At 46.4% G+C, this 26,074-nt stretch overlaps 1 protein-coding gene across 1 annotated transcript in view; it reads left to right on the top strand.

Moving 5' to 3' along the window:
* The window catches only part of TXNRD2 (thioredoxin reductase 2), a 65,357-nt gene that overhangs the window by 15,231 nt on the left and 24,052 nt on the right, over window positions 1-26,074 (top strand). Inside the window, exons 8-11 of the mRNA XM_082203302.1 lie at window positions 569-639; window positions 12,499-12,518; window positions 13,666-13,757; window positions 15,883-16,057. Coding sequence (XP_082059428.1) covers window positions 569-639; window positions 12,499-12,518; window positions 13,666-13,757; window positions 15,883-16,057 — 358 coding nt within the window. The remainder of the gene's footprint in view (window positions 1-568; window positions 640-12,498; window positions 12,519-13,665; window positions 13,758-15,882; window positions 16,058-26,074) is intronic.

Genomic DNA, 26,074 nt, shown 5'->3' with positions numbered 1-26,074 from the left:
AGGGACTCCTGACCATTAAGTCCAGTCGTGACCGATGCTGGGGTTGCAGCGCTCATCTCGCTTTATTGGCCAAGGGAGCCAGCATACAGCTTCCAGGTCATGTGGCCAGCGTGACTAAGCCGCTTCTGGCGAAGCAGAGCAGCACACAGAAACGCCATTTACCTTCCCGCCAGAGTGGTACCTATTTATCTACTTGCACTTTGATGTGCTTTCGAACTGCTAGGTTGGCAGGAGCAGGGACTGAACAACGGGAGCTCAGCCCATTGCGGGGATTCGAGCCGCCGACCTGATCAGCAAGCCCTAGGCTCTGTGGTTTAACCCACAGCGCCACTCATGTCCCTACATTCTGGTGATAGGCAGGGGGAAATTATGGCAGTGTGCCTCTCGGCACCAGTTTCCAGGAATCGGGGGTGGAAAACCCCCAGGAGCTGCTGGAGAGCTTCCTTTAGGCATTTGTTTGGCCACTGTAAGAGCAGGACATTGGGCTAGATGGGCCTTTGGCCTGACCCAGCGGACCTGCTCTTGTCTGCTTATGATGGTTGCACCTTTCTTTTGTTCTTTCTCTTAGATCGCAGGAGCACGGGAGTATGGGATTACGAGTGACGATCTCTTCTGGCTGAAAAGGTCTCCTGGGAAAACGTAAGTGTCACAGATCGAGGTCTCCCACGTGAGCGATAACATTTATTCCCCAGAGCAGGGGTCTGCAACCCGCGGCTCCGGAGCCGCATGTGGCTCTTTTACATCTTTGCTGCGGCTCCGGGGCGGATACTAGCGAGGGGAGGAGGCGCATTGTGCGCCCCGACACTCCTCACTGTGGCGGGCGCTGTACTGGCTGTGACGTTGCATGGGGGCGGTGCGTGTGTTAGTCACGCACCGTCCCGACGTCACCTTCCCGCCCGCTGTCAGATCGTGGCTCCGGAGATATATTTGTTTTAAATGTCGCAATGGTTTTGCGGCTCCCAGTTGTTGTTTTTTCTTCAGAAACGGGTCCAAGTGGCTCTTTTTGTCTTAAAGGTTGCAGACCCCTGCCCCAGAGCATGGGACGTTTGCGGTGGTTCCTTGCCTTGAATATCCCAGGGGCAAGAAGGAACGTACAGTGGTACCTTGGTTATCAAACTTAATCTCTTCCGGGAGTCCGGTAGACTTCCAAAACTGTTCGAAAACCAAGGCGCGGCTTCCGATTGGCTGCAGGAGCTTCCTGGACTCAAGCAGAAGTTGTTCGGCTTCCGAAAAACGTCTGCAAACCGGAACACTTACTTCTGGGTTTGTGGCATTTGTTCGTCAACTAAGCCATTCGAGAACCAAGGTAGCACTGTACAGTGGACCCTCTAGTTACGTACCACTCTGGATATGTAACTTTCGGGTTACAAACACGGCAAACCTGGAAGTGTATACTTCTGGGTTTCGTTGCATGCGCAGATGCGCTCTGTGTGCCGTGCGCATGTGCAGAAGCGGCGGCTCTGCCTATGGACTTTTCGGGTTGTGGACACCTCCGGAATCAATTTAATTTGTATCCGGAGGGTCCACTGTATAACGTTTTGCTGGCTCAGTCTGCTGGGGCACTTGCTTGTCTATGTCAGGATATTAGTAAGGGGATAGATTCAGAAAAAGTGTGCGAGAAAACTCCATTTCCTTCCTCATCAGCAAAGCTTAAAGATAATTCTTTTAGATTGGTTCATGGGTGATCTCTGGCTCTGAGATGGATATTTCAGTGCCACCCCAAATTTTGGGAGGGTGGGAGGCTAGGTCCATGTTGCCATATGCAGTGGACATACGTGGTAGACAGTGATTGAAGAGTTTTAGAAGATGCGCCAATAAAGATGCTTTATCAGAGTTTATCAGTTTCCTTTTCTGTTAGGGTGGAAGCCCAAAATTGGAAACCGGTAACAGCTAATTTGACGGAGGAGCGGTATTTTCAGGGTGGTAGCTGTAGCTATTAATGGGAAAACCTGTTGAGAGAACGTCAACAGCCAAGGAGAATATATAGAGAGAGAGAGAAAGAGAGAGATAGAGAGAGTGAAATGGTTCTGTTTTATTAAATACGTTTTGGTCAAATGGCATGATTGAGTGAACCAGTGTGGTACAACAGTTAAGGGTGTCAGGCTAGGATTTGGGAGAGCAGAGTTCAAATCCTCCCACTCTGACATGAAGCTCATTGGGTGACCTTGAGCCAGTCACAGCCTCTCAGGCTAACTTACCTCACAGGGCTGTTATGAGGATAAATGAGGAGGGGAGAACCATAGACACTACCTTGAGCTCCTGGGAGAGAAAAGCGGTGGGATATCAATGCAGTAGTTAAACTCAGAACGTGAGTTAACAGAGGCCATATAAGAACGGTGACTTCTAGACTGTAAAGCCCCACTGTAGATTTCAATCAGTGTTGATGGTGTGCAATAAGCAGAAGGGACGAAGATAAATATCTTAAGCGAGTCATACATTCCCCGTTTTCTTGATTTCTCTTTTGCCGGTCGCTTGCCACAAGAGGGCAGCAAGTGCTTTAAGATGCAGACTCGATCACCTATTTTGGTTTATGTAATTCTAGAGTCTCTTCTCCATACATCTGTTGTGTCTTCCATTGGAATTGATGTCAGACGAGGAGGGGAAGAATACAATTTGCTTTGTTGCTAACATTGATAACCTAGCAGAGTTCAAAGGATTTGAAAACCGCTGAAGTTCGAAGCGGAGGGTGGTGGTGGTGGAAGGAATTATCGTTATCAGTGCTTTTTTCCTGGTGGGACCCCCTAAACATTTTGTGAATCTTTGTACAGTTGTACCTTGTTTTTCGAACAGCCTAGTTATTGAAGGTTTTGGTTCCCGAACAATCAAAACCCAGAAGTGAGTGTTCCGGTTTTCGAATGTTATTTCGGAAGCTGAACGTCTGACGTGGCTTCCGATTGGCTCAGGAGCTTCCTGCAGCCAATCGGAAGGCGCGCTTTGGTTTTTGAACGTTTTGGAAGTCGAACGGACTTCTGGAACAGATTCCGTTCGACTTCCGAGGTACGACTGCACTTTTATCCATTTGCTGTATTTATTTTCCCCAATTTGAACTATTTTGTTGTTGTTGTTGTTTAGTCATTTAGTCGTGTCCGACTCTTCGTGACCAGAGCATGCCAGGCACTCCTGTCTTCCACTGCCTCCCGCAGTTTGGTCAGACTCATGTTGGTAGCTTCGAGAACACTATCCAACCATCTCGTCCTCTGTCGTCCCCTTCTCCTTGTGCCCTCCATCTTTCCCAACATCAGGGTCTTTTCCAGGGAGTCTTCTCTTCTCATGAGGTGGCCAAAGTCTTGGAGCCTCAGCTTCACGATCTGTACTTCCAGTGAGCACTCAGGGCTGATTTCATTAAGAATGGACAGGTTTGATCTTCTTGCAGTCCATGGGACTCTCAAGAGTCTCCTCCAGCACCATAATTCAAAAACATCAATTCTTCGGCGATCAGCCTTCTTTATGGTCTTTATGATTTGAACTATAAAATGGTGATTTTCTTGAGTCAAAATGAGAGTACAGTGGTGCCTCGCAAGACGAAATTAATTCGTTCCGTGAGTTTTGTCGTCTTGCGATTTTTTTCGTCTTGCAAAGCACGGTGTTGGGAAAGTTTTGGAAAAGCTTCAAAAATCACCAAAGTCTTTAAAAACCTCATAAAAGGCTACCACACCGCGTTCTATGAGTTGCTCCTCGAAGTCAAGTCGCAACTGTGTTAACGGTGTGAAGAAAAAGGAAACAAACTTGCAAGACGTTTCCGTCTTGCGAAGCAAGCCCATAGGGAAAATCGTCTTGCGAAGCAGCTCAAAAAACAAAAAACCCTTTCGTCTTGCGAGTTTTTCGTCTTGCGAGGCATTCGTCTTGCGAGGTACCACTGTACCCCTAAACATTTTTTTTTGGGGGGGAGAAGCACTGATCGTTATCCTAGAATTGTAGAGTTGGAAGGGACCCTAAAGACCATGTAGTTCAGCGTCGTGCAATGCAGGAACCGGCAGCTGTCCCATATGGGGATCAAACTTGCAACCTTGGCATGCTCAATACCATTCTCTAACCAACTGAGCTATCCAGTTGGTTGGATTCAGTTGATTTCACCAGCAGCTGATCAGACCTTATTCTTTATCTATTCCATTTTTATCCTTCCTTTTCCGCCCATGAGCTCAAGGTGTTAAACATGGTTCTCTTTCTCCTTACTTAATTCCCACAACAGCCCTGCTGTGCTCAGTCACCTTTACTGGTTTCCAGTTGCTATTAGTATACAGTGGTACCTCGGGTTACAGACGCTTCAGGTTACAGAAGCTTCAGGTTACAGACTCCACTAACCCAGGAATATTACCTGGGGTTAAGAACTTTGCTTCAGGATGAGAACAGAAATCATGCTCCAGCGGCGTCGTGGCAGCAGGAGGCCCCATTAGCTAAAGTGGTGCTTCAGGTTAAGAACAGTTTCAGGTTAAGAATGGACCTCCAGAACGAATTAAGTACTTAACCCGAGGTACCACCGTACGAAGCCCTCAATAAGTTGAGACTCATTCGCTCATGAGATTGTCTTCGTCCATATATCCCAATTTGACCGCTTCAGTCTGTGGAATTGGCACTGTTACAAGTGCCACACCAATATCTGTTCCATATTTGTAAGAAAACTTACCTTTCAGGGTGGCAGCACCTTGACTTTGGAACTCCCTGAATCTTGGCATCAGGCAGGTGCCTTCGCTGTACTCTTTTTGGTGTCTGCAAAAAACATTTTGGACAAGCCTCCCCAAATATGCAGAATGCTGGTTGTAATAGGTATGAGTTACTCGTGCGTAAGCTGGTGCCTTTCTCGGTTAATTTGCCTTGTGAAACCTTTCTGACTGCACAGCCCCTTCTCATCGTGGCTGCCTCAGTCACTGGCAGAATCCGTCAGTGGGCGTTTCTTGAACCTCTTCCAACATAAAAGTTGTTTGACACCCAGTCTCCTCCTCCTCTCACTGCGCGGGAGTCTTCTGCGCAGGAAGGCGTGGGTAGCGGAGGACCTGGGCTCTCCTCACTGATGTCCAGTGAAGAGTCCTGGAGCCCTCTCTCCAATTCCCCCGTCTGCCCCCCCCCCTTTATCCCCGGTGTTGCGCTGATTGGCTTCTCCCTCTACTGAGCTGTTTCTCCCCCTGCTGCTGGGTCCTTCGCCAGCATCATCTGGGAGCCTCCCCTTCGCCTCTCCCTCCGATGTCAGTTCCCTGACACTGGTGTATGTTTTAATCTTCTTGTTGTTGTTGTTTATCACTGGTTTTGTTTTTTAATTAAATAGTTGTTTTTAACTGTTTTTACTGATAATTTAATTCTTCTTTTGTACAGTCAGACCTCGTGTTAAATACACTTCGAGTTGAGCGCGTTCGAGTTGCACTCCACGGCAACCCGGAAGTAATGGAGCGCGTTACTTCCGGGTTTCGCCGCTTGCGCATGCGCAGACGCTCAAAATGACGTCATGCGCAGAAGCGCCGAAAAGTGGCGTGTGCGCGTGCAGACGTGCCATCGCTAGATATGTTTACCTCTAGATGCGAACGGAGCTCCGGAACGATCCCGTTCGTATCTAGAGGTACCACTGTAAACCCCTTTTAGGTTTTTGGGGTTGTCGTTTTTACAATCAGTGAGCATGTAAGTTTCTCAAAAAAAAAATTTGAAAAGAAGGGACATGGGCTAGCAGAGATCCATTGATTTCGATGGGTCTACTCAAAGTTGAACGTAATTGGATGCCACCTTTTTGCATTGGTTCTGTTCATCCTCGCCCAGGTAAACAGGGTGGTGGCCTTTTGATAGTGCTGAAAGCGAGATAAACTGAACCTGCAGTTGCTTGCAGTATATCAGTCACCTCTTGGATTTTGGGAGCGTGATTTATGTGAGGAAATTGTGTGTGTGTGTTTTAAAAAAAGAAGAAGCCAAAAAAAGCTAAACACGAGATTTATCCCTGTGAGATATTTCTCTGTAAATGTGGCTTTTGTCCAGTGCAAGTTGTAACAGTGTAATGCGGGAGTCCTGTGTTTATACGTTGCATTCCTAAGCTTTAGTCAAAATAAGCCTTGAGGCCTACAGTAGCACTTCTGTACTTTATCAGACCGTGTTACGGCAGACGGAGAGCGAGAGCCGGTGCATTCAGCAACAATTTGTTTCTGTCAAACGAATTTCCCGTAGAAATGTTCCCATGATTCAGTTTAATGCCTTGACATTTGAAAACAATAATAATCTCCCAACTATGCCTTGCATCTATGTGCTCTGCCTCTGTTTTACCTCTGTATATATATATATAAACTATATATGAGCTACACAGGCAGCAGCACAGGGGAGCCTTTGCCAAGCTGCCGCCTTCCATGTTGTTTTTGTTATTATTTAATATATTTATATACTCCCCTTTCTCCCAAGTGGTGGTTCAAGGCAGTTTACAGCATGTAAACAACATTGTAAAATACAGAGTAATAAAAACAAACAAGTTACAATAAAAGATTACTAATCTATAATCAATAAAATGGCAGCAAATCACAGTGCATAAAATACCACAAAACGTACGAAACCATGTAAAAGGATCAAACTGAGAAACAAGGACACACAGCTTATTTTTAAAAACTAGCACTGACATCCTCTCTTCCTAGCGGCTTCTGCTATTCTCAAAGTCTGGACTGGGAAAGACTCCTGGGGCTGGATGGTGGGGCAAGGCAGGTGGAAAAGGCATTGCCTACAAAAAGTCTCCCTCCTAGATGGCTCTTGTGGTCCCTTTCTAACTATGATTCCAAAAAAGGCGCTGAAAATACAACTACCGGCATTACAAGGCCATGATTCAGATCCTTGGGGCAACTGGATTTGGAGTCCAGCATACAGTTATGGCCCCTTCACCTCAAAAGGGATATTGCAGAGTTGGAAGCGGGTGGCGCTGTGGGTTAAACCACAGAGCCTAGGACTTGCCGATCAGAAGGTCAGCGGTTCAAATACCTATGACTGGGTGAGCTCCCGTTGCTGGGTCCCTGCTCCTGCCAACCTAGCAGTTCGAAAGCACGTCCAAGTGCAAGTAGATAAATAGGTACCACTCCAGCAGGATGGTAAACAGCGTTTCCGTGCACTGCTCTGGTTTGCCAGAAGCGGCTTAGTCATGCTGGCCACATGACCCGGAAGCTGTACGCCGGCTCCCTCAGCCAGTAAAGCGAGATGAGCGCTGCAACCCGAGTCGGCCACGACTGGACCTAATGGTCAGGAGCCCCTTTACCCCTTTACCTTTTAGTATCATAGAATCATAGAATCATAGAGTTGGAAGAGACCACAAGGGCCATCGAGTCCAACCCCCTGCCAAGCAGGAAATACCATCAGAGCACTCCTGACATATGGTTGTCAAGCCTCTGCTTAAAGGCCTCCAAAGAAGGAGACTCCACCACACTCCTTGGCAGCAAATTCCACTGTCGAACAGCTCTTACTGTCAGGAAGTTCTTCCTAATGTTTAGGTGGAATCTTCCTTCTTGTAGTTTGGATCCATTGCTCCTTGTCCGCTTCTCTGGAGCAGCAGAAAACAACCTTTCTCCCTCCTCTATGTGACATCCTTTTATATATTTGAACATGGCTATCATATCACCCCTTAACCTCCTCTTCTCCAGGCTAAACATGCCCAGCTCCGTTAGCCGTTCCTCATAAGGCATCGTTTCCAGGCCTTTGACCATTTTGGTTGCCCTCCTCTGGACACGTTCCAGTTTGTCAGTGTCCTTCTTGAACTGTGGTGCCCAGAACTGGACACAGTACTCCAGGTGAGGTCTGACCAGAGCAGAATACAGTGGCACTATTACTTCCCTTGATCTAGATGCTATACTCCTATTGATGCAGCCCAGAATTGCATTGGCTTTTTTAGCTGCCGCGTCTCTCTGTTGGCTCATGTCAAGTTTGTGGGTTGGAAGAGGTTCAGAAAATGGCAGCCAAAATGACCTGTGAGGAAAGGTTGCAGCATCTGGGACTTTTTAGTTTAGAGGAAAAGTGAGTACTGTTCTTTCCATGAAAAGACTTGGGTTTTTTCTTTAAAAATTATGCTAAAATGTGGGGATCGTCTTATACATGGATAGTGCATAGGGTGGAAGTTTGATAGGTTGCTGCCACGACTGTCAGCAGCTATTGGGCGTGTTATTGGTTGTTGCATCAAGGGCTGGTGTTGATTGGCTGACGCTGCAGCAATTGGGCGGGCAATTGGCAGCTTCTGCCAGTGAGGGGACAGACGAGAGGCAGATTTTTTGCCGCTTGTGACAAAATTTCAGCAATCCCTCCTAAAAAAAGCTCAACAACCCTGTCCCCCGCCCATTTTCTTAATTTTGAGTCCCCAAAATAGGGGGTGTCTTATACATGAGGGCGTCTTATACACAGAAAGTACGGTAACAGGCGGCAAGATAGAATTTTGTAAAATTACGCATGGTGCTCAGAAAGTGGACAGAGAACATGTTCATCTAACACTAGAACTCGTGGAACCGCTGGAGGATTCAGGGAAGGGAAAAGGAACGATTTCTTCACAAAGCGCATTGTTAAACTGTGGGACTCACTCCCACAGGAGGCAGTCCCAACTGGGACGGCTTTAAAAAGAGGATTAGACAAATTCATGAGGGAAAAGGCTACCAGTGATGACTACTGCTGCTATTTCTATTATTTATTAAAGTTCTATACCACCCTTTATCCCAAGATCACAGGGCAGTTTGCAATACAAAAACATAAAAATGCATATCATAATAATAAACGAAAACAGCAGCAACACCCCCAACACAGTTTAAAAGGCTATTGATGGTTTAATGAGCCAAAGGCCTGGGAGAAGAGGAAAGTTTCTGCCTTGCGCCTAAAGATTATGTGACAAAGGCTATGCCCTGCATCTATGCCCAGCAGCGCGCTTGAATACTGCAGGGGGTGGAAAGGGCTCTTGTGGCCAAATCCTGCTTACATTTGGTTGGCTGCTGTGAGAACAGGATGCTGGACTAGGTAAGCCATTGGCCTGATCCAGCAGGCTCTCCTTACATGGATAGAAATCCACCCCGTCTCCCACGTGCAAACGGGCACACCCTTAACATTAAGTAGCGTTTGACGTTTGTGACTTGCGAAAGAACAGAAAAAGCGTCACGCTTCTTTGTTTTGATTCTTTGACTGCCACCCCTGCTTGCGCCACTCACGAACCCCGTCTGCCCCTTTGCCAACCGCCCGTCCTGCACAGCTGACCAACCCCCTTCCTTTTACACCTCACAGACCCGCCCCTCGCATGCCTGTTGGCTGTCACGCAAACTGAAGCGTGACGACAACCTTACGTTTTTATGTATATAGGAAGATATGCTCTTATAACGGGGGGAAGAAACGTCAGCAGCAAATGCTAACAGTAAAAGCATTCTGTAGATCCCGATTTAAGAATACAAATGAACGTAGGCAATCCGAACGTCCCATTAGGTATCCAAGATTGGATTGAGCTTTGCGTTCCGATGTAGGAGGGACAGTGAGAACCTTCGCTCAATGAATCACAGATGGTGGGTGTTTCTCCTCCCACCCTTCCTGGACCATTACAACCACAAGGTCTCCCAGGATCCCACTTTTCTTTCTCATCTGTTAGCCCCTCACCCCCAGGAATACCATTTTAAGAGCGCCTGAACATCCGCAAAGTGTCACGCTCTTGTCTGTCTCCATTGTGGAAGCCAAATCTTAGGTCTGATCCTCCTGAGCCCCATCTATTCTCAGAAGCCAAATCGTGGTTTTCGAGAGCTGGACAGTTGCAAGCCCGCCCTGTCTGTGCCGGAGCCGTAAGATAATATCTCTAGGTGCATTCCTGTCACTCCACCCCTCGTGGCACGGCGGAGGGTGGGTGATTGTCGTCGGGGAACCCACAGCATTATTTGAAGATCCTGCCTTTTTGGTTTCTTTCTGAGGTGGAATTATATTATTAGTACCTCTTGGGGATTAGCTTTGACATGGCTATTATGTGATCTAGCGTTGCCTTATCCTTTTGAAAGGGCCAACGCGCAGGGCCACCCACACGTTAGTTTGCCTTGCTGAGGAGTTGCTGTCTTAATGTACAATATTTGCACATTCTTTCCATCTCTACCTCTCTCCCCGAGTTAAAATCTGCCTGCAGATTATCCCCATTAATTTCCCCCTCCTCCTCCCTTTAAGTCTTTCTCTTTCCTGCCGTCGGGGCAGCCTTTTTGCAAACAGCTCAGTTTTTCAGAAGGAGCCCCTCCCACATCACAACCAAAAACCCTAAAACCACTGTCCTCCCCTCTATCATTTTTTTTAATGGTTTTGTAGTGAAAGGGTTTGGATTTTTTTCTGTTAAGAAATGTGGGGAAACCTGGCCGGAAAACTGCTTTATTTCCACTTTGATTGAGGGGGCAGAAAGGATTATTGGGTATAGCAGCAACCTTCGTCTGATTGGCCAGTTGGATGAATTGGTTAAGAAGGAACATAGAAGAAAGATAGGAAACTGTGTTATACCGTGTCAGACCATTGTAAGAGACCAAATGTGCCTGGTATCACGTTATGCACACACATACAGTGGTACCTTGGGTTAAGTACTTAATTCGTTCCGGAGGTCCATTCTTAACCTGAAACTGTTCTTAACCTGAGGTACCACTTTAGCTAATGGGGCCTCCTGCTGCCGCCATGCCGTGATTTCTGTTCTCATGCTGAAGCAAAGTTCTTAGCCTGAGGTACTATTTCTGGGTTTGTGGAGTCTGTAACCTGAAGCGCCTGTAACCCGAGGTACCACTGTATTGAAAAGGAACAAAAAACTGCCTCCACCCCATCCTGCTTTCTGCCCTGGCCAGTCCAAACTGACATGGCTTGGAATGTGTTGGAGTACATCTGCCAATCCACTCCTGCCCAGAATTGCTCTGCCCTCCCTGTGGAAATCTGATACAGTTTGACAGCGTAGTTCTCTATCTCTGTCCTTGGACCAAGTCCCATTAAGTTCCGTGGCCTTTTCATCCCAGTTCAGTGTCTGTAATGTTGCACCCATGATTGTCGAATGGTTTTAATAATCAACTTAGGTAAAGGTAAAGGGACCCCTGACCATTAGGTCTAGTCGTGACTGACTGTGGGGTTGCAGCGCTCATCTCGCTTTATTGGCCGAGGGAGCCGGCGTACAGCTTCCGGGTCATGTGGCCAGCATGACCAAGCTGCTTCTGGCGAACCAGAGCAGCGCACGGAAACGGCGTTTACCTTCCCGCCGGAGCGGTACCTATTTATCTACTTGCGCTTTGACGTGCTTTCAAACTGCTAGGTTGGCAGGAGCAGGGACCGAGCAACGGGAGCTCACCCCATTGCAGGGATTCGAACTGCCAACCTTCTGATTGGCAAGTCCTAGGCTCTGTGGTTTAACCCACAGCGCCACCCGCATCCCACAAATAATCAACTTAAGACTCCTTTAATTGTCTGCAAGCTAAACAAGCTATAGCTTAGGGCCCCACTCTATTGGGGGCCCCAAAAAAATTTAAAGGAAAAAAACAACTAGATGTACATTTCCAAAATATAAGATAAAAACCAAATACAATAAAACCTACATACAGCAACAGTGTTTTGTGTTGTGTTGGCTCCTATGATATAAGCAATGGGCCCAGTCTGCTAGCCTGCTCCCTAAAATATCACTGGTTTGCTAATTTCTATATATAGGGTGCCTACATTCTGCATAGACTTTGCATTCTGCATGGACTTTTCAACAATTACTTTGATAAAATACATATTTTGTTATGTGCAAATGGCTTTAGATACCTATTAGGTCCATAAATTACCATATAGCATATATTCAACACAAAAAAACAGCGGTAATTTGTTGTTGACAAAGGACAGCTGGACATATAAAGGGCCCCATTACCTTCAGCAGCTTAGGGCCTCGTCATACCTTAATCCAGCCCTGATCAGGTGACATCTTAGCAAGGGTTAATGTTGAGGTAGATCTTAACCCTTGTCTCACACAGAAGGAAGTGGATCCTCCCAATGCTCAGCTGGGCGTTTGCTTTCTGGGATTTCTTCTGAACCCACATTGCTGAGAAATCTCGTTCGAATTACTTTCTCACATAGAACGTCAGTGCTGTTGATGGCCTATTGCAAAATACAACAACAAAAATCTTCGCCAGTCTGAAGGGGCTGTAGGCGTGCTTAGGATTGCAGCCTGGCTGTGCAATTCTGTGCATATTTACTCAGAAGCTAGTCCCACTGTGTTCCATGCAGCTTACTTCTCATGAAGTGCTCTTTTGGGCTTGCAGCCTAAATGTTTTTCAATCACTGGAGGTGCCTTGGGAGCATCATGTAATTTCTAGCTGTTTTAACTTTTCAAAATGGGCACTCCAGTTAAGCTCCTGTGTATATTTTGTTTTTGAAAAGCTGTTTTTTCTCTATCCCTGTCCACCTGTGAAACCTGACACATGTCAAGGACCGCGTCTTTCTGTGCAATTTACCTATTATCGTGCCACACTGTGCTCCAGAAAATAATTTGTTTTGTCTACAGCAATATTCCCCATCTCATTCCTCTTCTCTTTTCTTCCCCTTCTTCGCATTGAACAGGTTGGTTGTTGGAGCCAGCTGTATCTTTTGTAAACGTTGTAACGATTTATTATATCACGTGACCGATTTACATTTCCTGTGAAGGTTCAATAGTCTCAAGTGTTGAAATCCATGGTTAAAATAAATCCATGGTTTAATTGTCATGGGAGCCCCTTAGCAACCAGCAACCATGGTCTGGTTAACCACTTTTATCTTATTCATTGAGTTTGTTCCACGGCAGATCACCACACCTTTACAACATTTGTGCTACTAACTCTCAAACTTTGGAGTTGTTGAACTATAGACAACAAATCAGGTCTACTATACCCAACATTTTAAATCCATGGAGGCTAAAGTTTTTCCTGGGGTTCCTCCAGGATTAGGGACACTGAAACATAATGTTCATTACTTTCATAGCCCCAGTCCCCATCGGCTGTTGGGTGGTGAGTTCAACCCTGATGAGTTAACTGTGCAACTGAGACTAGTGACTGGGAGTGGACACTGGGACCATATAACCCTGGTCCTAAAGGATCTACACTGGCTTCCATTATGTTTTCAAGCACAATTCAAAGTGTTGGTGCTGACTTTTAAAGCCCTAAACGGCCTTGGCCCAGTATACCTGAAGGAGTGTCTCCACCCCCATCGTTCAGCCCAGACACTGAGGTCCAGCCCCAAGGGCCTTCTGGAGGTTCCCTCACTGCAAGAAGTGAAGTTTCAGGGAACCAGGCAGAGGGCCTTCTTGGCGGTGGCATCCTCCCTGTGGAACGCCCTCCCACCAAATGTCAAGGAAATAAACAACTATCTGACTTTTAGAAGACATCTGAAGGCAGCCCTGTTTAGGGAAATTTTCAATGTTTGATGTTTTATTATGTGTTGGAAGCTGCCCAGAGTGTCTGGGAAAACCCAGCCAAATGGGTAAGGTATAAATAATAAAAGTATTATTATGAGTACATACACCACGGCCACCTCTGCTTCACAGAAAGAAGCTTCACCAGCCCTGTGCTTGGTGCTTTGCCCTGCGGTTCTCAGACCCCCCAACAACCAGCTGGATAATAGGTGCTTGAGAAGCATCGCACTGGGTTGGACCAAAAGGTAAAACATGGCTGCCTTACGTCTTGCTGTTGCAGTTCTTGTCCATTTGCCCTCTCAAAATACTTGAGCTGTTTCCCTTGAGCCGCAACCCTCCAGATGTTTCCCTCGAATGTGCTGGCTTTCTCACTGGCCTCGGACTGAACGCGACAGTTATGATGAGGAGCATCCCACTCCGAGGATTTGACCAGGTAAGTTGTTTGCTGTTTTTCGGGCGCCCGACTCTGGCTTCTAGGTTTTGCTGGCAGGTGGTTTCCAAGCTCCTTTGCTGCTTTCTGCCTGAGTCTGCACGGTGTGGGGCTTGGCCATCAGATATCAGACGAGGTCTCCTGCTCACGTAAAGCTAAAAAGGTCAAGGGCCCCTGGACAGCTAAGTCCAGTCAAAGGTGACTATGGGGTTGCGGTGCTCATCTCACTTTAAGGCCAAGAGAGCCAGTGTTTTTCCACAGACAGCTTTCCAGGTCATGTGGCCAGCATGATTAAACTGCTTCTGGCGCAACGGAAAACCGTGACGGAAACCAGAGCGCACGGAAATGCCGTTTACCTTCCCACCGCAGCGGTACCTATTTATCTACTTGCACTGGTGTGCTTTCAAATTGCTAGGGTGGCAGGAGCTGGGATCGAGCAACAGGAGCTCACTCCGTTGCGGGGATTCAAACCGCCGACCTTCCAATCGGCAAGCCCAAGAGGCTCTGTGGTTTAGACCACAGCTCCACCCGTGTCCCTGTTCACAGTTCATCAAGCCCAATCCTGTCATTCCGGACAGATCACCATCCTTAGGCAGCAATCTTTCTCAAGGGCCCCCAGCAGACTCCCCCCCCCCCCAGGTGAGGGGTCGGGTCCCTTCTGAGACGAAATAGGCGCGGGGGCTCAAGTTAGCACAGGCTGAAAGGGAAACACAGGAGTGTCAAGTTTCAGAAGAGAACAAACATCTTGCCCTCCACTTTTTTTTTGGTCAGTTGCAACTGATAGCATGAGTGTAAAATGTATTTTTTTTAAATTTATTTTTAAAAAGCCAAACACCAGCACTTAAATTCTCCTGTGTGGCCGTTTTGTGATATTTCCTTTACACGACTACCAGACTCATCCTTTGACGGATGACAGTTTTGACTTATCGCCATCAACAGCTGTGGCATCTTTTTTGAACAAAGTTGTCAGTAGGAGCGCTTAGAGCCTGACAGCAGCATGGCATTGGTTCAAACATTTGGAGATGTCTTCTGCAAAGGCATCTTTTCCATCTGTAAAACGAGCCCTCCAGGATACCTTAACGAGTCGTCTATATTGACGAGGGATCTGACAGGTGCCGTGGGGAGGGGGGTAAAACCCTTTGTGTTCTCAGGGTTAGGTATGAAGTATGGGGTCCAAACAACCTGGTTCCTTTGGGTGCCCAGGCACGGTTTGGGCACCGGGAACCGGCTTTCTGCTAATCCCTCGTCTACACTGGGTTGTGGGGACAAACTCAATTCACTTCCTATTTAAAAGTGAAGCTTCCAGATTTGCACACTCTAAAACAACTCGCGAATCGAAACGCTTCCATCTTTTGAAATTCACACTTCTCTGAATTTTGCAGCGCAGTTCTCCAGCCAAGCAATGTGTGCATTATATTGGGATAACTTGTGCATAGATATGCATATGTTATGAAGGTAACGTGCAAAAATGCACTACGTCAGGAGAAATTGCTTTGTGAAAATGCATATTGGGAGAAAATTGCACGGGAATCGCATTTGTGGAATGCTTTCCCCCCAGGAAGACTCGCCTGGTGTCTTTGTTGTATATCTTTAGGCACTAGCCGAAAATGTTTCTTTTTCACCAGGCCTTTGGCTGATTAACATTCTATGTCTCCTTAAATATGCTCATGGGAAGGGGTTTATTGGTTTGTTGTTACTTTTGTTCTTGTTTGTACTGTGTATTTTGTGTTCTTGTTTTGTATCTTTATTTTGTGAACCGCCCTGTGATCTTCAGATTAAGGGTGGTAGACAAATTTTAATAATAATAATAATAATATGCTGATGAATTTTCATGAGGGCTTTAGAAAAAGCAAACTGATAACTAAATTTAAGATTGGGGAATTGAGAAACTGAGAGAAACCAAAATTGATAGATTTAGCCATTCCCACTGCCAGCCAATAGCACTATTAATTTCTGTTGTCAGGCAGTAGTTGCTTATTATATACCATAGGAATGGAAACCTCTTTTCCGACTGAGGACCACATTGCCTTCTGGCAGCATCCTTCAGGCCACATGCCCTGTAGTAAGTAAATGATATATATATATAAAAATGCAGTTTGCTTGTTCTTTTTTATCATCACCTTTGTAGCAAATGGCTACTCTTGTGGCAGATCACATGGAAGGCCACGGGACGAGATTCCTGAAGAAATGTAGCCCAACGAAAGTGAAGAAGGCGGAGAACGGCCGGCTGCGCGTGACGTGGAAATACCTCGATTCTGGCAAAGAAAAGTCGGACGAATTTGACACGGTGATGTGGGCAGTAGGTAAAAAGAAACGGTGTTTTGAAATACCTCTGGCACTCCTTTTCCTTTTGTTCCCTCTCGTGGTTTTTTTTTTTTTTTTTTAAATGCAGCACAGGAAATTTTGGCGGAAGGGAAGCACATGGGAAGAGATAGGCATGCAAGAGTGATCGCAAACACCTCTCAGTTCCGAACAATGTTCTATATACGGAGGGTTGCATCCAATCTTCTCTGTCTGCTAGCACAAGGGTGAGATTTAATATTGCGCTGCAGAGGAACCCAATGCAACAATTGCCCTAGCAGAAATTGTGCTATCTGTCATGCAACGAAGGGCAACTTTCTACATGCTTTGACACTGCGCTGCAGCCCTTCCTCTACCAAGAAGCTGCCTTATTTTGAGTTAGATGATTGGATCACCCAATTGTTAACCTCAACTAGCAGTAGCTCTCTGAGATTTCAGGCAGGCAGCCATTCCCAGGCCTTCCCTGGCGATTCCAGAGACTGAAGCTGGGATTGTTCGCCTGCAGAATGCATGCTCTACCACTGAGATATGTGACTCTTTTTTCTATCTACTGTTGTTGTTGTTTAGTTGTTCAGTCGTGTCCGACTCTTCGTGACCCCCTGGACCAGAGCACGCCAGGCACTCCTGTCTTCCACTGCCTCCCGCAGTTTGGTCAGACTCATGTTGGTAGCTTCAAGAACACTGTCCAACCATCTCGTCCTCTGTCATCCCCTTCTCCATGTGCCCTCCATCTTTCCCAACATCAGGGTCTTTTCCAGGGAGTCTTCTCTTCTCATGAGGTGGCCAAAGTATTGGAGCCTCAGCTTTAGGATCTGTCCTACTAGTGAGCACTCAGGGCTGATTTCCATCAGAATGGATAGGTTTGATTTTCTTGCACTCCATGGGACTCTCAAGAGTCTCCTCCAGCACCATAATTCAAAAGCATCAATTCTTCGGCAATCAGCCTTCTTTATGGTCCAGCTCTCACTTCCATACATCACTACTGGGAAAACCATAGCTTTAACTATACAGACCTTTGTTGGCAAGGTGATGTCTCTGCTTTTTAAGATGCTGTCTAGGTTTGTCATCGCTTTTCTCCCAAGAAGCAGGCATCGTTTAATTTCATGGCTGCTGTCACCCTCTGCAGTGATCATGGAGCGCAAGAAAGTAAAATCTCTCACTGCCTCCATTTATTTCCCTTCTATTTGTCAGGAGGTGATGGGACCAGTGGCCATGATCTTAGTTTTTTTGATGTTGAGCTTCAGACCATATTTTGCGCTCTCCTCTTTCACCCTCAATAAAAGGTTCTTTAATCCCTCCTCACTTTCTGCCATCAAGGTTGTGTCATCTGCATATCTGAGGTTGTTGATATTTCTTCTGGCAAACTTAATTCTGGCTTGGGATTCATCCAGTCCAGCCTTTCGCATGATGAATTCTGCATATAAGTTAAATAAGCAGGGAGATAAGATGCACAATTATTTCATAGCTGACACATTTTAAGCTACTACAGCAAGAGAAAAGCCCTTGTGGAGACTTGCATATAGCCTTGTTTTGCACACAACCGTGGATTGACTTATGTGTGCAAAACATACCTTCTTGCACGATTACATTCTTTCTCTGAAAGGTGTCTCTGTGAGGGGCCTTGTCACAAAGTCCACCAGTGTTATCACATCTTCACTCACCTGCCCCTGTACCTTTCTTCTGTTATCTAAAATCTATCAACTGTAATTGGGCTCTTGATTACTTGGCTGTGATTCGCACTCGCTCCAGCTGACTAGGCAAAGAGGTTGTTCCAAGCTTACTGTTTACTTTATCCGGGTGGCAAGGCTTAGTTCTTACCATAGGTATCAACTTGTTTCTGACTTGTACGTTTCCGAGCACAATTCAAAGTGTTGGTGTTGACCTTTAAAGCCCTAAACGGCCTCGGCCCAGTATACCTGAAGGAGCGTCTCCACCCCCATTGTTCTGCCCGGACGCTGAGGTCCAGCGCCGAGGGCCTTCTGGCGGTTCCCTCATTGCGAGAAGCAAAGCTACAGGGAACCAGGCAGAGGGCCTTCTTGGTAGTGGCACTTGCCCTGTGGAACGCCCTCCCATCAGATGTCAAAGCGATAAATAACTACCTGACATTTAGAAGACATCTTAAGGCAGCCCTGTTCAGGGAAGTTTTTAACGTGTGATATTTTAGTGTATTTTTGGTTTCTATGGAAGCCGCCCAGAGTGGCTGGGGAAACCCAACCAGATGGGCGGGATACAAATAAATTATTATTATTATTATTATTATTATTATTATTATTATTATTATTATTGTAGCTCTTCAAACTGCAGGTGCTCGTTTACATGACTAGATGCACTATTACAAATAAATCTTCCTGCATAGATGTCAGGGAGAACTATTGCAGACTTGCCTTTTTCCTGAGACAAAATCATAGAATTGTAGAGTCGGAAGGGACCCCAAGGATCATCTAGTCCAACCCTCTGCAATAAAGGAATCTCAGCTTGTTTAAAACACGACAGATGTCCATCCAACCTCTGCTTAAAAGCGTCCAAGGAAGGATGAGTTTGGCACTTCTTGTGGGAGTCTGTTCCACTGTCAAATGGCTCTTACTATGCTATGCTTATGGGGAGATTTGTTGTTTTGGTTGGCACATTCATATATAGTCATACCTTGGGTTACAGACGCTTCAGGTTGTGTTTTTTCGGGTTACGGACCCGCCAAAACCCGGAAGTACAGGAATGGGTTACTTCCGGGTTTCAGCGGACGCGCATGCGCAGAAGCGCTAAATCACGCTTTGCACATTCACAGTCGCAATGCAGGACTATGCAACTTTCCCATAAGGGGATCAGATTTGCCACTCCTGGCATTCCCAGCACCATGCTCTTAACCAGCTGAGCTATTGCTACCTGTTTGTAGGTGAGAGTGGGGAGGAGATTCCGGGGAGGGGAAAAATAACAAAGCCGGATCGAAAGGTATCTTTCCATCTGCCTTGTCAAGGGATGTCGCCTGACAGTTGTGATGCATATCAGGAAAAGTTAAGGAAAGGTTCGTTCTGCATATCTGAGGGTGTTTCCCCTCTGCGCTCTTCCCCGAGCGGCTTATCTGATTTGCCTCAAATGCCTGGAATGGCGCCAAGCCCAACGCTTGATTTAGGAGCCATATGTCGAAGAAGACTCCAGGTGTACTTGGCGTAACGTTCAGCCGTGTTTGGAACTGCCACTACGGAAGGGAAAGTGGCCACGGAGCGCAATTGTCGGGATGTTTAGCATACTTGCTTGGAAAAGGTGGAGCTCCCAAGAGCCACAGGGACAGGGGCCAAGGCTGCCTACGTGGTCCTGTGCCTATGAAAAAACAACACCTAGGTTGCCGGCAAGAGGTGCATTGAGTTCCTGTAGGGTTACATAGGTTGGGATGTAAGGAGGCGGCAATTTTCCAATATGGATTGCATTTCCATATCACTTCGGCTTCCAGCTTTGTTGATATCATGGTTTATTAACTCAAGATGCGGGTGTTGCTGTGGTCTAAACCACTGAGCCTCTTTGGCTTGCTGATCAGAAGGTCGGGGGTTCGAATCCGCGCAATGGGGTGAGCTCCCGTTGCTCTGTCCCAGCTCCTGCCAACCTAGCAGTTCGAAAGCACGTCAAAGTGCAAGTAGATAAATAGGGACCACTCCAGAGGGAAGGTAAACGGCATTTCTGTGCGCTCTGGCTTCCGTCATGGTGTCCAGTTGCGCCAGAAGTGGTTAAGTCATGCAGGCCACATGACCCAGAAAGCTGCCTGTGGACAAATGCTGGCTCCCTTGGCCTGAAAGCGAGATAAGCGCCGCAACCCCATAGTCACCTTTGGCTGGACTTAACCTTCCAGGGATCCTTGACCTTTTTTAATAAGACGCATTGCTGCCTCCAACCGCGAAGACAGGGCTTAGCCGTCTTGGCTAGCAGTCATCAATATTCCTCTTTGCCATGAATTTGCCCAATCCTCTTCCACAGCCATCTAAACTTGGAGGCAATCACTGCCTCTTGAAAGAGTGAGTTCTGCAGATTAATTCCATCGGGCATTAACTACCAGACTTTTAGAAGACATCTGAAGGCAGCCCTGTTTAGGGAAGTTTTTAATATTTGATGGATTACTGAATTTTAATATTTTGTTGGAAGCCGCCCAGAGTGGCTGGGGAAGCCCAGCCAGATGGGCGAGGTATAAATAATAAATTATTATTATTATTATTATTATTATTATTATTATTATTATTATTATTACCTTTAAGATTGCTGGATGCGGGAGCAGATAAGCCAATGGCCTGATCCAGCAACCTCTTTTTATGACCCCCAAGTTAACCTTGCAAGGTGAGGAAGAGGAACCATTCCATGCAACGGCCAGCTCAGTCACAAGATCGCCACGCCAGGCCAGGGTGGGGTCAAGATCCAGAAACAGAAACCTAGATCAGAAATTTTCCATCTGACTTTTCCATTTTATTTTTAAGCCTTTTAAGAGGCTTATATTGGGGAAACAGAATAAAGGCATTCTCTCCCTCCCTCCCTCCCTTCGCTGGGAGAGGGAACACCGTTCCAACGTTTGATGTGAACTTGAGAGTCTCCTCCAAAGCCCGGATGGGAAATGTGTTTGCGTTCTGAAAACAAGGGCTGAGCGGAGGAAAACACTTAAGGGCCTTTGATGTGGAGGGAGGGAAATTATTAAACAAAAGGGAAGCCCGGCCCCTGCATGGGAGATCTGATTATAAATAAACATATGATTCACTGTATTATCCGCCTGCCTGAAAAGCCAGGTTGCTCCCCGCTCTTCCAATCCAAACAATGCTGAATCTGAACGGCTCTGAGACGGGGAGGTTGGGACGGCTCCAGCAGATTCATTTCAGCTGGCGAAACTGACACTTCCTCTGGGATCGGCGAGTGGAGCTGTCGGCACTCTAGCTATCTGTCTGCCTTCCTTCAGCCTTCCCTGTGGGACGCCGGATCCCTGCCGTCCCTCTCTTGGTCCTCTGGTCCCTGAGCTCCGATGCTATCAGGCACCAAAAATAATAACAACGACAATACTTTTAAAGAAAACACAACCGAGACCTTATCTCGGGCTCGGATGTGAAACAACTTCCTCCTGTTGTACTTCTTTTGTGCGCTGAGAATAAAACGTCTGGGGAGGCCTGCAAGCCGGCAGCTTAATGGGGGCTTTTCCAGTTTCCCCGTTTTCCGGCTCAGGCAGAGCTTAGAGGAACAAGTTAGCACGCAATATGCTAACTTTTAAGAGAGAGAAAAAAACAAACAGAGAGAAGTGGGAGGGCGGAGAAGGAGAGAGAGAGAGAGAGAAACAGCCACACAAATTTCTCATCCCAACAACCTGCCGAGACATTGGGAAGGGGCGAATCTGCCCATTTTGATTTCCACCATTTTCTGTCAGACCTGGGAAGTGGGCGAATTAAAGCTTTCGTTTCAATGCACCACCTTGCAACCACAACTAGGGGTGGGAGATACAGTGGTACCTCGGGTTAGGTACTTAATTCGTTCCGGAGGTCCGTACTTAACCTGAAACTGTTCTTAACCTGAAGCACCACTTTAGCTAATGGGGCCTCCTGCTGCTGCCGCGCTGCCAGAGCACAATATCTGTTCTCATCCTGAAGCAAAGTTCTTAACCTGAGGTACTATTTCTGGGTTAGCAGAGTCTGTAACCTGAAGCGTATGTAACCCGAGGTACCACTGTACAGTCAGTTTAGGTTTCTCTCAGTTTCTCATTTTTCCAATCTTGAGTTGAGTTTTCCACATCAGTCTGCATTTTTTTTTTAAGTCCTCATGAAAATTCACCAGCATTTTAGTGTGAATTTCTCCTGCTCTGCACATTTTTGTATCCGATTTTTCCAAATTCACATATATATTTTTTGCATAGCAGTTTCTCCACATACAATGCATTTGTGCATGCTACTTTCACAAATATATACCCATTTCGATGCACAGTTTCCTCTAATGTTTCAGTATTTGTACAGGTTAGCCGAAGGGAGGATAGCGTTGCAAAATTCAGAGAAGTGCAGATTTCGAAGGATCACTGTCTTCTTCCAGTGTGCAAATTGTTACAGAAAGTACAGATTAGATAAGTGTGCATTTAAAGGGGAACTGAACTGAATATCTCCCCCCTCCCTAAAACAGACAGATTTTTTTTATATGCTGTAACAGAAACAACAGCTGAGATGATCAAATCAGCAGGGCAATGTTTAATTTCTCTCGGTTCCAATCTCCCGACATCTGAATATCTGGGCATTAAGAACGAAAAGGAAGAAAATGAAATGAATTTGGCCGACCCAAAGCGAAACCTCATCCTCTTTCCCACGTGTGTCCCATGCGGAATCCTAAAAGCAGCGACGAAAATGTTAAAACCTAACGTTGAAATTTTATTGGCTGGAAGCCATGTCCAGCTCTGGTTTCCAAGCCGAAGGATCTATTCAATACCCTCCATTAAGATCAAATGGGCGAAAGTATTTTGGTTTGGGGAAATGCTTTAGTTGCGTCTAGCGGCTTAGCTAGCTCCACTTCCAAATTTTGAAGCCCCCCCCCCCAATGTGTTCTTAATCTCCAGCTGTTTCTAGACTTCCATTCCCATCATCCCTGACCGCTGGCCCTGCTAGCTAGGGATGATGGGAGTTGTAGTCCAAAAACAGCTGGAGACCCAAGTTTGGGAAACACTGATGTAAAAAGAGGCCCTACTGGATTTGGCCATTGGCCCCTGTAGCCCAGCACCCTGTTCTCATAGTAATAGTAGTAATAATAGTAGTAGTAGTAATAAGAATAAGAATAATAAAATTTATTATTTATACCCTGTTCATCTGGCTGGGTTTCCCCAGCCACTCTGGGTGGCTTCCAGCAAAATATTAAAATACAATAATTCATCAAATATAAAAAGTTTCCCTAAACAGGGATGCCTTCGGATGTCTTCTAAAAGTCATAGTGGCCAACTAGATGCCCCAATAGGAATACAAGTCCTGAGCGCAACAGCCGCGCTTTTCCTCCTGGCAATTCCAGGCACTGGCGTTCAGAGCCTAACGCTGGCTTTCTTCAGATGCTTAGACCCTTGAGAGCAGGAGGTGAAGGTGGCACACTGAACGCACCAAGTTGTAAGGGGTACTTAGGAATGCAGGAATCTGCCTGACAAAAGTCAAGTGGGTTGATCCAACACCAGGTCCAATATGGCCTACCCCATCCGAGATCCTAGACCAGGGCTGGTCCCTCCAGATGCTTCTGAACTACAGTTCCTACCAGTCCCTCAGCAAACAGGGCCAAAGTGTAGGTGGGAGGTTGCTCCTCACAGAGCTAGGATTCCCAGAGTTCCCTGTGAAGAGTGGTTGGCTGTTAGACCATTCTGGGAACTGTAGCTCTGTGAGGTGAACAACAACTCTGAGCATCCTTGATGGACCATAGCTCCCAGAATTCTTTGGGGGAAGCCATGACTGTCTAAAGCGGTATCATAGCGCTCTAAACACATGATGTGACTGTGGACAGTTGGTTGACGCAATAATAGTGCAGCAGTTGTGGATTTATACTGGACTGTTCACACATTGTTCTGTTACATTGTTTGCTCTTTGGTTACACTGTTGCCGCCTGGAGGAACGCTCTTGCACTATATATGTGGGTCCCGCTATCCAAATACAAAAATTCACTTATCCAAACATGAGGAATTAGGACCCAAATCTTGCTACACACACACACACACACACACACTGCAGATTCAGATATCCAAACAGCCTGCTTGTAGTACTGTAGACAAACAAGCAGCTTTAAACAAGCCTTACTTTTTTTGTGTTTTGCTGGGCTTCGACAGACATTTCACCAGAAACCATGGTTGGAAGGATGGAGGGAGTTGGACAAATAAGAGAGCATTTTTTCCCCTTCTTGTATGCCTTTTGTAAGGTTTCAGAAGGTTTTTCTGGGTTTTTGTTGTTGTCATTTTGGAGGTCAAAATTCTGCGGTTGGGAACGCATTAGAAATTTCCCCATAGGAATCAGTGGAAATGGTTGGCTCATTTTGTGAACACTGGCAAACTATTTCCTGAGAATGCCTTGTGTATGAATACCGAAACTTGCACGTATAATGCCAAAAGTGGGGGGAAACAAAGAAACCTGTAACACAGAATCATAAGGCTGGAAGGAACCCTTGTCAGGAAAAAGCAGCAATGCGAGAGCGAACTGCAAGTGCCTGGAATGCAAAACAGGATGTGATTGTTGGGGACTGTACCATGGAAACAAAGGGACAGTCTTTTCACTGTACTGAGCACCGGATGTTAGCTCAGAGTGTCATCTGACCTGTACTGGAAGTACAGGGGTGGAGTTTGTCTCTCTACTGTTGGAGACTGGAGAGTGCAGACACGTTTCTCTGTACTGCTGCAATGACAGAAATAAAGACATGTAAATAGATTTCTGTCTGTCTCTTTCCCCTCCCTGGGGAAGCAGGGAGGAGGGGGAGTGGTGTGTTCTCCTTCACGCTGGAGGAGGATCGCCGATCGTGACCTTGCCTGTATCCTGCCAGGAGACGCAGACGGGGAGGTCAACAGGATCTCAAGCCAAGTGCCTGGAGAATGGCCAGTTCCCTCTGACTGAGGCTAGAGAATCCTACAACCCTAAGGGCCAACATTTCCAATTCCCGGAAGTGTGGGAACCACAGCTAAAGAATCACTGACAGATGGCCATCCAACCTCTGTTTAAAAAAATCAAATGAGGCAATATAATTTTTTTACAGGATTTCACCAGGAAGCTATGAGAAATGCATAGATTAGAAATAAAGCTGCATGTTCGCCCCAAAATTTTGCAGGCACAAACAGTATTTAAAGTGGGGTTATAATAAACCTCCCCCCCCAAAAAAAAATAATGATTGCACAATAAAAAGAACATCTGGATAGGCCCATAGAACCAAAATACCAGTGGATCTTAGTTTAGGGTTCAAGGCAGTTCCTCCTTAAGGTTCAGCCAAAATCTGTCCACCTGAAGATCATGGCCACTGGTCCCATCACCTCCTGGCAAATAGAAGGGGAAGAAATGGAGGCAGTGAGGGATTTTACTTTCTTGGGCTCCATGATCACTGTAGATGGTGACAGCAGTCACAAAATTAAAAGACGCCTGCTTCTTGGGAGAAAAGCGATGACAGACCTAGACAGCATCTTAAAAAGCAGAGACATCACCTTGCCGACAAAGGTCCGTGTATTTAAAGCTATGGTTTTCTCAGTAGTGATGTATGGAAGTGAGAGCTGGACCATAAAGAAGGCTGATCGCCGAAGAATTGATGCTTTTGAATTATGGTGCTGGAGGAGACTCTTGAGAGTCCCATGGAGTGCAAGAAGATCCAACCTATCCATTCTGAAGGAAATCAGCCCTGAGTGCTCACTGGAAGGACATATCCTGAAGCTGAGGCTACAATACTTTGGCCACCTCACGAGAAGAGAAGACTCCCTGGAAAAGACCCTGATGTTGGGAAAGATGGAGGGCACAAGGAGAAGGGGACGACTGAGGACGAGATGGTTGGACAGTGTTCTCGAAGCTACCAGCATGAGTTTGACTAAACTGCGGGAGGCAGTGGAAGACAGGAGTGCCTGGCGTGCTCTGGTCCAGGGGGTCACAAAGAGTCGGACATGACTAAACAACTAAACAACAACAACAACAAAAGGTTAACAATGGCCTGGTGGAGGGGGGAGCAGGAACCAATCTCTGTCACGTGATAAGAGGAAAAGCCTCTTGAGTCCAAGGAGATGTTTGGACCTCATTAAAAATCCCTGACAAGAGAACCGGCTGGCAAATTTTAAACTGTTCCCCCCACCCCTACCCCCAGCACGCCCCCTTGGGAAGGATTGAATCCGCAAAGTTGGAGAAAAATGAACAGCTGGGATTTGTCCTTGTAGAAATCAGTCAAGGCCTTTGCTTTACAAATTAATGAGTTGGCTAAATTGGTCTGTGTCTGCCCCAAAACTGCACGGACCTTTCTCAAAACAATCCGGAGAGCTTTCTGCAGAAGGCGACATTTGTCTGTGGGCAGGCGGAGTTGATTCGTAAGTTGGCAACGGC

This window comes from Podarcis vaucheri (genome assembly GCF_965113315.1).
Source record: "Podarcis vaucheri genome assembly, chromosome: 16".
In the NCBI taxonomy this organism is placed as follows: Eukaryota; Metazoa; Chordata; class Lepidosauria; order Squamata; family Lacertidae; genus Podarcis; species Podarcis vaucheri.
This window is presented reverse-complemented; position numbering and strand designations above follow the sequence as displayed.